Raw genomic sequence first — 11420 nt, 5'->3', positions numbered from 1 at the left:
CACCCCCCACCCCCCGGCCCTGTGCTTGCTCTTGACAGGGGTGTGGTATTCACAGATAATCAGAGCTGCCTTAATTCTGCCTTCCTCCTACCATGATCCACACTTCTGACAATACTAGTTTCTAGGAAAGAAATGATCTTTTTAAAATACATTGTTTTATTTCCACAACTGCTTAAAATATTTTAGTAAAGAAGCAATACAACTTAGCTTTAAAAAAGGTTTATTAAAGGGGACAACATACAGCAATATAGTTAAGGCACATGACAAAGTTTTGGCATTAAACTGCAAATAAAGAAATGCAAATTATCCCAACAGATTTCAGAATCTATCTCATCAGTCCAAATAGTTTTAAAACAATGTTTCAACAGCACCGATAGATAATTCGATAACTTGATAACTCGTCTCAGACAAGGCACAAACTTCAGGACCCAGGGTCCCCCTGCTTCAGCAGCTGCTGCCTGGTGTATTCCCAGATGAGCAGAGCTCCACTCACGTGGACGTTGAGGGAACGGATGATGCCCTGTTGAGGAATTTCCACACACACGTCCAGTTGCTGGATCAGATTTGCTGGAATTCCTTCCCGTTCATTTCTGATTCAGAAAAATGGGAGAAGAAAGGTTAGTTTACTTATAATAAACAGTTTTCTTCTCAGATATCCTGGATGTTACTGGAAGAGACAGGTTAACAAAATGACACAAGTCTATGGTACCAGGAAAATAAAGACGAGTGTAACAAGAAGGTTTATGGGTCAATTCTGTGTTTACCTGACCATTCCAAACGGGTGAAATAAAATGAAAACTTAGGGGGGCTTTCCATAAACCTTGCAAGTCAAAAGCCAGGTACAGGTGTATGATCAAGAGTCCAGGTAAAACTGTAAACCTTCTGGAACGTTTTCTAGACAGACTCTCAAGACAGTGTTCTTACCCCAACAAGAGTAGAGACTTCTCAGGGAAGCAGTACTGGGTTAGGTCTAAACTTTTCACAGTCTGTTCCACACCCACGATGGTGTAACCTTCTGCTTTTTTCTGTTGCAGATAATCGATCAGCTGAGGTGGTTTTACCTTAATGTTCGTTTACAAAGAGCAGAATATTAAATCATTCATTTACAGCCCTCCTGGGGGTAAAATCAGTTAAAGAAAAAAACACTTTCATGAAACTGAAATTTGTTCAAAGGAAAAGGACAGAATTATACACTATAAAAAAGAACGCTCCCAACATCTCATAAATTTATCGAACAAGAGTGACTTATAACAGGACACATTTTACTGAAAAGAATTCTACATTATTGATTTCTAAAAATACAACAGTGTGAAAGATAATAAGAATAGGAGAACAGAGTGGGCTGTATTTTACTTTTCAGTATTATCTTTAAGCCATTAAAGGCTGGACTACTGCAAAAGGGTTGATAACGTGAAGACAGAGTACTACAAAAGAGTCTAGCAAATGAAAATTTTATTAATAAATCACTTTGCGCCCACCTCCACTAAAGGAAGCCACTGTTCTGCTGAAACGCTGAGGTGCTGAAACTGCTTGTCTCTGATGCACTGAAGGTTGCCAACCACGAGCGCCGAGGCCCCGAACACCTCACAGGTCCGGCACAGCCCTGCACAGGACAAGCCGGGGTTACTGCCGCCAGTCTAAGGCCAAGTTCACTAGGTCCCAGGCATTCCTCTGAAGCTCCCGGAGAGGGGGAAATGTGGAAGAGAGGCCACAAATGGCACTGGGTCAGTTACAAATTTTCAGGATCAGAAGATGTTAAGCAAGCCCAGTGGAAACTCTAATTTTACCTCCTAAGTTGGTTGGTTTGTCAATGAGTGAGGCCACTACAATCAGTCTGCTGAGTGACTTTCCAAGTTTGGCTGCACGATCCTGAAATACCAGCTCCAGGTCTAAGTCGGGAACATTGTTTCTCCATGGGATAATCTTCTTCTGAACATCACTCCACTCTGACTCGTTATCTGCTTCGCCTGAGTTAGAACCTGGGAAAGAAAAAGAAAATATAAATCTCCTTCTCTATTGATTTACCTGCATATTTACTTTTTTCAGAGCTTAAAATGATAGTTTAGAATGAGATTCACTGACTAAAGAACTTTACTTGGATTCAGATACAATTGTCATTTTCAGTAACAGTTTAAAATGTTCAAATTCTACCCTGCTAACCAAAATACGACAACATTTCATGAAAATCAAAGATGCACATTTTTTCCATTTTAGCATACCCCAAATTGGGAAGCATCTTAGAATCCGTAAGGGTATCATGGGTTTGGTAGCATTTTTTTCTTAGAGTTACATAAAATAATGGCGTATCTTACAAACAATGGTGTTATTAGATTGGAATTTTCTGTAGAAATATTGTATGCCGGAAAACAACATAAATAGTCTTTATCTTAAATTATTTTCCAAGTACGTGGGGGACCTTTTCTAAAAACGAGGACTGTTCTTTGGAGCAGTTATCTCTTGGCTACCCCGATGAGTACACGGATGTTATTGACCTGTCTAATTGCGTTGTGATGTCTAGTTCAGGACTGAGACTCTCCTTCCAGGCTCTCCTTCCCACTCCAAACCTGACTGTGCAAACGGGGGCACTTAGGTTACTGGGGAGGGAAGAGACACGCAGGGAACCACGACGCGGTACTATACTGAGGGTGTGCCCACACAGACAGGAGTTGCTAATGTCTGGGGGAGGGAGGGGCAAAAGAGCAAGATGCAGCGTGGGAAGGGCGGGGCCAACTGTGGACACGTGCGCACGAGCAGGTCGCAGGCAGCGGTGGTGCCTTGATGTCACTCACAGCCTGCCTCGGAGGGAGGGACGGGACTCAGACCAGGTCGTTAGGGCCTTGTGTATAAAATGATAAAGAATTTATTCTACAGACAGGAGGCAGTACAGGGTTTTAAGAAGGGGGGTAACAGCACTGGTTTTGTGTTGCAGAAAAACCACCTCTTAAAAACGATGTGGAGGATAAGTTGGGGAGGGAAAACCACTGAGAGGCTTTCACACTAGCCCAGAAAAGACAGAAACAGTCTCTGCAAGAGGGGCTGAAGAGGAAGGGCAGAATCGCCAAGATCCGATAACGGACGGATGTGGCTAGAGGGACAGCGGAAGAATGACTCCTGTGAGACCCCTAATAGGAAGGGGATTAGAAGAGGTGCGTCTGGGCAGAAAGGTAACATGGATTTGGATACTGAGTTTAAAGAGCTTATAGATGAGCTGATGCAAGCGTCCAGAAGGCTCAGGAAAGAGGCTGGCCAGAGATAAAGATCTGAAAGTTGCAGTTACATAGGTGGTTTCCAGTTGTGGAAATTAATAAAAATGTGCAGGGAGAGCAAACAGAATGAGAAGAAAACCAGGCCAATGAAAGCATTTAACATTCACGTCTCAGCAGAGAAACCCTGTTGCAATATCCCCCTCTTTACCAAAAACAAACAAAACAAACAGAAAGACCTCTGTAGTCTTTTCCCCATCCAATAACTCCCCAGTTGCCTGCCCCACTCACGCCACGGCAGAACTCAGACAAGACGTCCAGATGTGCTGCTCCCCTCTCCTCCCCTCCCGGTCAGGCTGGCCCCTCCACCCTGAAAAGGCTCCTGTCACTGTCTTTTGCCCCCAAATCCACATTTGCTCTTCCCAGGCTTTGCCTGACTTGCTCTCACTTCATGTAAGCCTCTGCTCGATGTCAACTCCTTAAAAAGGTCTTTTTAATCCTCTCTCACCCTCTTTACTCTGCTTAATTTTCTCCATAGTAGTTTTTACTACCTGACATCTTATCTGTTTGTTTAGGGTTGTCCCCCTGTAGGAATGTAAGCGCCCTGAGGGCAGGGCCTTTGTTGTTGAGCACACAGGGGGCAATCAGTAAATAAATTTAAGGTGATAGTCTTAAAGGGAACCATCTGGAGTATTTGATAAAAAAATGCACTTTCCTAGAACTCTCCTCTAGACAAAAATCTAAGGGTGGGACCCAAGAATCTGTACTTTTAACATGATGTCCAAGGGATTCCTGAAAACACTAAAATTTGAGAGAACTATAAATATAAGGGATGAGGGAGGGGAACTCAAAGGAGAGTGAGAAGTCAGACTGAGGAGAAAAATCAGGATAGCAAGAAATGAGCAAATAAATGCTACATAGGGTCAGGTATGGTAAGAAAAGAGCATCTGTTTAGATTTTGTAAAGAAGCAGACAAAGACAATTTCTGCTTTTCTGAAAGAAGTTTTAATGATGCTTATGGGCTGGGGAAGCCAGAAGGAGGACAAAATGTGAGTGACAGAAATGCTGAGAATGCAGATCACTACTACACATCTCTTAAGGTTAGTTGTGATTTTAAAAATGGGCGGGGGACTTGATCCCGGTTTTTTGGGGCAGCTGGATTGTGAAGGGAAGGAGGAGGATGAGAAGTAACAGAGGGAAAGGGGGGTCCTTGAGAAAGCTGCAGGGAAGGATGGGGGCGGGGGCACGTGAAAGGAGGGCTGGAGCCATAGGGAAAAGAGGGCTAAGAGATGAGGGATGCTCAGCCAGACCGAGCAGGGAACGAAGAGCTCTGCTTCACTCCCAGATAGGACAAGAAAAGAGATTTTTTAATTTGGCCCCTTTTTATATCTATATTTTTTCAGAAATATATAGTAGAAGAGCAATGAATATTAATTATCAATACTTCAAAGAAGACAGAAGCCTTTAGCTTTATATAGTAAAGCAGATCAAGCTCTCTTTGGCTATTAAGAGCAAAGCCAACGTCAACGGAAAGTACTAGTCAGAGTGACACCACACTTTGTCTTTTCTCTAAGTGGAGGAGCAGAATTCACCACATCAATGAAAAAGTGATACTATCGACCACCTATTCTAAGTAAGGTGAATCAGTGAGCCTGACCAAGGCAACAGGGAGAGAAAGTAAAACCAAAATTTTTCTTACCTATGTCCTGCTGGGACCAGTCACCTGGTTTTAGTTCATAAAGCTGAGTTGGAGAAAGGTACCACTGAAATCCTGCATCTAAAGGAATGTCAGTGAACCTGGTAAATTTACCAATGGCAATCCATTCGTCCTCAACAAGGCCGGAAAGGCGTGGAAGGATATAAAATATGGTCTGAAAGGAGAATTGTAAAAGTCTAAATTTTTTTCCCTTAAAAATAACAAAGAAATACATGATAACATGTTTAAAGTACAACTTAATTATTATTACTGATGTGTTCTCCCAAACTATCACATCTGATCAAATTACATACTTTCATTTATACCTTGTAGCAATTGTCTATCTATACTTCTTATCTTCTCTAAGAAATTAAGGGATTAATTTAGGAAATCCTTGAGAGCGGGCAGATCTTCCACTCCAGTATCTCTAACTGTATGTAACATAATATACACCATGCTCTTAACACAAGCAAGAAGTGTTTTGGAATTAATCAGCATTAATGTTGGACAACATTTGGATAAATGCTATTTATTGACAACCAGACACCTCCATAAGCAATCAAGTTCGAGCTCTTGTGATGCCAGATCTTTACTCTTGCTGCCAAAATACAAATTTAGAATCTAGATTTTGCCTCGACTGTATCTTAGCTGTGTGACGTTAGACAAGCCATTAGCCTTTCTCAGCTTCAACTTCCTCATTGGTAAAATGAGGGTAAAATCAGGTTAAAAGAGCACATGAAAGTGATTTGTAAACTGCACAGTGTGACACCACTGTGAACAGCAGTTATTCAGTCATTACATAACAATCCTCCTTCCCTTTTCTTACCTATGACAAGAAAACTGAGATCCAGATAATCCTCAAATGTGAAAAGGCACATAGGAAGCAGAAGCACAGTAGGCAATTTAAAAATAAAGTAATAAACTTATAACAATGTCCAAGCCTTCATAAAAACTTCATAAAAGTTTTTAGAATGAATATGGTTTTCTCTTTATTAGCAATATTTGTGCAAATTGAAACTGGCATAATGAATGCAACTGTTTATTAAGTAGGTACCAAGTATAGCTCCAAATGTATAAACAGAGTTCTTGTGTGCCATTATTTTATTGATATGTACAGTTATGGTTCGTATAATTAATAGAGAATAAAATATATAAAACATATGAGGGTGAGGCAGTCAAAGTCAGGATGAAGGAAAGGGGAAGCAAGGGACTTACTCCTGCTGGAGAACTGAATAGAAAAGGCTGACTTAGCACTAGAGAGTTATTAAGAGTCCTTCAGAAAGATGTCAAACAAAGCATTCTGGGCGCTAAAGGACACAGAACAGAGCACGTTAAAATATTTGAAAAATCCTAAGTAATTTTTGCAACGAAGCAACAAAGTACACAATAATGTTCTATGATGACTATCTCACAACATATAGATCTGTATTTTTTTTAAAGGCCAGCTTATTAGTAATCCACACACACACACAACCCAACGACAAAGAAAACTGCTTATGCATTGTAGCTAAAGTTTCTCATACTTCCAAGTTCCTAGATCACGTTTTAAATTCCAAGGCAGAACACTATAACTGTAGTCGAAAAAGGGAGAAAGTAATATCATATGTACGAATTTTAATAATCTATATATTAAGTTAATTAATTCACATGCTAACTGTAATAAGTTTAAAGAAATTATGTAAGCACATTCTGTTACGATCACTGAGATGGTGGATCATTTGCTATACAATTCCAGCCATCCAGAGCCTAAAATAGGCACTTAACAGAAGAGTAGATCTTTTCGCTCTTTCATAACAATGGGCTTCGTTACAACAAATCTCACCTGCACAAATGTTCTCACTCATTTCCTTTTAATGTCAGAACAGATTTCTGTTCAGAGTTAAATATTTCCCCTTCCAGTGTTTACAAGCCAGACACTGCCTGAGAAACAGAAAGTGAAAATGACTAGCCAATTTTCACTGCTGAAGAGTGAAGCGCAAGCAGCCATCTGCATGAAGTGACAAAATTACACAGAGCGCTTTACGACGTGAAGGCAGTGTTGTAAGGACAGTTAACCTCATATCCCTTCAACAACCGCGGCAGAAAGGAAGCACCGGGACTAAAGATACGGAAGAGAGTTCGCAAATGAGATTCTCTGCTCACCTCCAGACAGTAGTCCTTAAGTGGGTGGAACGATGCAAAAAAGAAATGCTCCTGGATTCGTTGCCAGTTCTTCTTCGCGTTCCTAAGTGTTAAAGATACACGTGAGGTACAGACTAGTGAACCCACTCTGGGAAGGGGGAAGACCAAGTAGCTCTCTTAAAGAGGAACTGCAGAATTTAGAATGAATGGAAAATCTTGTGACTTTTATCCCAAGATTTATAACGCCTATCTCCAAGATCAACATCCTTAAAAGCTGACCCTAAATCTGACATTTTGAAATGAAACTCAACGACAGACAAAGAAATTAAATAACTCTCTCACAGTCCTACATCAAACAGTGACTCAACAAGAATGAAACTCAGGTCTCCACTCCATCAAAGAGACAGTCATCAGTCAACAGACAACGATGGGAAAATCTCACAGGAACAGCTGCCGCAGGTACAACTCCCGGGCTTGGGGAAAAAGAATTCTAAAAGGGAACCATGGAAGAAATCTAGGCTGGGATCCTTATGTCTCTCTCTGGCCATAAATGCTTTTTTTTTTTTTTTCAGGAGAGAAAATCGTTACATAAGTTACTTTTTTGTTTTTGGCTGCGCTGCGCAGCATGTGGGATCTCAGTTCCCCGACCAGGGATTGCCCATTGCAGTGGAAGCGCGGAGTCTTAACCTCGGGACTGCCAGGGAAGTCCACGTAAGTCACGTTTTCTACCCTGAAGATTCACGACACGCAGCCAAACTGTACCAACTTTCGTAAGCCAAATGAAAGTAATATCACAAACAACAAAAACCAAAAATTTGTCAAGTTTTAGAAGGCAAAAGAGGGAGGAATAAAAATTACAAAACATGGCCACCGGCAGGTTTCCGTTTAAATTCATGACCAACAACCCAAAAGCTAAGCAGCAATTTCAAGATGCCTTCCGGCAAGTTCATTCTCCTGCTCTGGCCAACGTACCTTCTTCACCCGAGTTCCCAGCCCCTCCTGTCACTGCCGGCTGCGCCTCATCATCAGTGGGGTGAGAAGACCTGAGATGAGAGGCTGGCCCCTCCTTATGCACCTGTCTTCTCTGCCCCTTGGCTTTCAAGGGTCTCTTCAAAGGACAACACCCCAGTATGTGTCCGAGCGCCCATCCCCCTGGGTTTTCCTATTGAGTTGTGCACCCCCACCTACTCCATCCCAGCAGCGGTGTTGTATCTGTTGGATATTGGGCATCTGAGTAGGACTTTGTTTGGGGGATAGAGAAGTTCTCTTAGAAAAGAAAAGGCAAGAGCTTCTAGCTTTAACCCGGACATCTGAGGGGTTATAAGCATGGCTTTAGAGTTGGGTCATGTTGCTTCTCAGCAGTTCTTTGACAACAGAGGATGAAAACATTTGGCTACGCAGAAGAGAAACATCTAGAGGTCCCTAAATCAAAGATCAAGGATTAAAGAGCAAAAAAAGAAAAAGAAAAGAAAAAGGTCAGTGACGGAGCTGACTGCACGTCAAGTAGTGAGCTGCTTACATGCTGCTTGACCTGAGCTCTGTGCACTGCAGCGTGATGGGCCAAACAGAAGCTGCTAAAGCTGGGCACCCTCTATGCCCTCTCTGCACACAATGCTGGACCGAGGGGTAAGGGGACAAGGCCTGCTTACCCTGCTCCATGCATGTTTTCCACTTGATTCAGACTGGATTCAATAATGGAAGTCAAAGCATCAAGTTCTTCAATGTGCAATGTCTTACACATGCTCCAGATTTTCTTAAGAGCAACTAAGGCATACAGTCGAATGCTAAAATTGTGATTAAAACACCAGTGCAGTACGATAATAAGGGCTTGCTTCAGAATTAGTTTCTGAAAAGGAGAAACATTCTTCAGATGTAAACATGGACCATTTTACCCTTGACTGTATGACCAAGAACAAGGAGTACAGGTGACAAAAATGCTACAAAGTAAAATCTTATTTCACTGGTTTTGCATCGTCATTCTCAGACAGATTCACGGGCAGGAGTGATTTCCTCAAGAAGGAAAGTATCTCCCCAGCTCTTTAGTTTTTATTTACCATACGCTGCCACACATGTTCTCCCCCATACTCCAGTACCTAGGTTAATCTGAATGAAGTACTTTCATGCTAACCATTGTATGACCAGTGTTTTAAGAAGTCTCCATCACTTATTACCTTACCATGGGCTGAAAAAGTTAGAAATGTTAAGTGAAGGTACCTCATAAAGTGCTGTTTTCCCCTGGTCTGAACTACTCTGTTTCCTCTAATGGTGACCTTGGACCCACACAGCACTGAGTGGTGGCAGGAAAATTAAGAAGTGGGGAGAAAAATAATAAGAGTTTAAACTTCCCTGTAGTCTTCTCCTGTGAATTCACAGAGTTTTTCACCTTCACAGCCAGGAGAGTTTATGCAATGATAATCCCTGATTTCTAAAACCACACAGTTCAACAGATATTGAAAGGCAAAGGAAGTGACATGTATTAATGTGGAAGCCAGATGGGCTCAAACTTTTAATACAGTATCAGGAGCTACCTTAATGCTCCTACCAAACGGCTCATCTGTAAATGTTACTAGGCTGCACCAAGCTAAGAGCCCTGCAATAGTACAGTTTGTCTATCTTACTTTTCTCAACAGATTGTAAGCAACTCTCTTCCCTGCACGTATTTAAAACAGAAAGATAACAACTGCTATTATCTGATGCTAGAGCTTTCTTAACTCTTACCAGAAGGTGTAACACAAGTTTTCACATAACTATAACTAACACACTGCCATCTGGCTGACAGACACTGTAACACACCATCAATTTTAAGATATTATCATGGTTTTTTGAGGTTAAAATGTGGTGGGAAGAAAGACCTGTTCTTAGGATTGATGAAATAGGTTAACAACGAAATCTGATTGTTACCGTGCTTAAAGACAACACTTTGAAAAATTCTAGGAAACCTATCCCCCCAATATTTTTACCTCACTTTCAACACTAAACAACATTTATTTCAGACAGCTGACCACTGAACAGCAGGGGTTGAACTGTGCAGGTCCACTTATACGTGGATTTTTTTCACTAAAGACGTACTACAGTACTACATGATCCTCGGGTGGTTGAATCCACAGATACAGATGAGGAACCTTGTATTACGGTGACTGTAAAGTTACGTGTGGATTTCCCACTGAGCAGAGGGTCGGTACTCCCAACTCCTGTGTTGACCGAGGGTCGACTGTGTTAAGTTTCTCCCAGAGTTTACAACATATAAGTACATTCTATGTAGATTCAATAATATAGAATCTTGCTCTAAATCTTTACCAGCAGGTTTTCCTGAATTCTCCACAGTTGCCATAGTGATTAACCAGAATTAGCTAAGATCTCTACTTATCTAGGGAAGATGCTTTAAACCTGAGAAAGATGAAGAACTGGCTTTCACACTCTGAATAATGACAGTCATTGTATATAAACCTTCAATAACACAATGGCTTTTAATACTCTGACCATGAGTTTCTTTGTACAAGCATTTGTTAGATAACTCTGCCAGCCAAGGAATAGTTAAATGCAATGAGGGATGTCTTATTTAAATAATCTTACGTAAATACTTGTATAAAGTTAAGCATCCTATCATTAAAAGTTGCCCATTAATTTGTCTAGAGATTTAACATGGGCTCAGTTGTTATCTCAGTGTGTGTGTGCCCGTGGGTAACACCTTATTGTGCGTTTGTGTCTAAGTGCGTGTGCCATTAGGAGGGGAGTGGAAGGGAAGGGGAAAAACTGCAAAACACACAAGGACTACTCTAAATGAAAACAGCACAAATGTATAAGTTCTATTTTGATAGTCAAGTCTGAACTCTTCTCACAAACAATATAAACCCACCTTCTCTGGAATATTTTCAGTAATGATGTCCAAATGCGACAAAACTGATAAAAATGTACAAATGCTTGTTTTAAGGTTTTCTTCAGCCTGAAAATAAATCAGATACACGAAACAGTCATTCAAAGCTGCCGTGAGCCCGTGCACATCAAGGCACCGGGCTGGACACTTGGGGCTGGATCCTCCCCGACGGAGCCACGGCCTGGGTGGGAGGAGAGGAGGAAAAGCGAGAAAGCACAGGAACGTCCCAGAGCCAAACGCCCGCACGCACAACACTCATCAGACACACGCCCGCTAACCACTCAGGCGAGGAGTAACTGGGGGAGACCAGGGTGAGCGCACTGCAGGGAGAGAAGGGCTGGCTGGAGAAAGCGGAGGTGGGCAGGGGAACGGGGCGGGGGGGGGGAACAGGTGAAGATGAGCAAGATGAACCAAGACAGGCAAGCGGGAGGCAAAGGCCCCCGTGCGGAGGGGAGCAGCAGAGGTTAAATGGGGCCCTGCAGCTGCTTACAAAAAGCCTCAAGAGGCTTCCCTGGTGGCACAGTGG

General features: G+C 42.0%; 1 protein-coding gene across 2 annotated transcripts in view; it reads right to left on the bottom strand.

Moving 5' to 3' along the window:
* Positions 1 to 203: 203 nt before the first annotated feature.
* Positions 204 to 11420, bottom strand: part of TARBP1 (tRNA guanosine 2 -O-methyltransferase TARBP1) — a 66779-nt gene continuing 55562 nt past the window's right edge. The window contains exons 23-30 of one of the 2 annotated variants that reach the window (XM_082635080.1): positions 10877 to 10963; positions 8670 to 8866; positions 7042 to 7123; positions 4903 to 5074; positions 1788 to 1979; positions 1479 to 1603; positions 925 to 1061; positions 204 to 590 (exon numbers count right to left, since the gene is read on the bottom strand). In XM_082635080.1, the coding sequence (XP_082491206.1) occupies positions 422 to 590; positions 925 to 1061; positions 1479 to 1603; positions 1788 to 1979; positions 4903 to 5074; positions 7042 to 7123; positions 8670 to 8866; positions 10877 to 10963 (1161 nt within the window). In that variant the 3' untranslated portion in view covers positions 204 to 421. Of the gene's footprint in view, positions 591 to 924; positions 1062 to 1478; positions 1604 to 1787; positions 1980 to 4902; positions 5075 to 6721; positions 6820 to 7041; positions 7124 to 8669; positions 8867 to 10876; positions 10964 to 11420 lie in introns of those variants that run through there. The other variant, XR_014295267.1, reaches the window with a different exon arrangement.

This window comes from Mesoplodon mirus (genome assembly GCF_964341445.2).
Source record: "Mesoplodon mirus genome assembly, chromosome: 2".
In the NCBI taxonomy this organism is placed as follows: Eukaryota; Metazoa; Chordata; class Mammalia; order Artiodactyla; family Ziphiidae; genus Mesoplodon; species Mesoplodon mirus.
The sequence above is the reverse complement of the archived record's forward strand: the minus strand, read 5'-3'. Positions and strand labels throughout refer to the sequence as shown.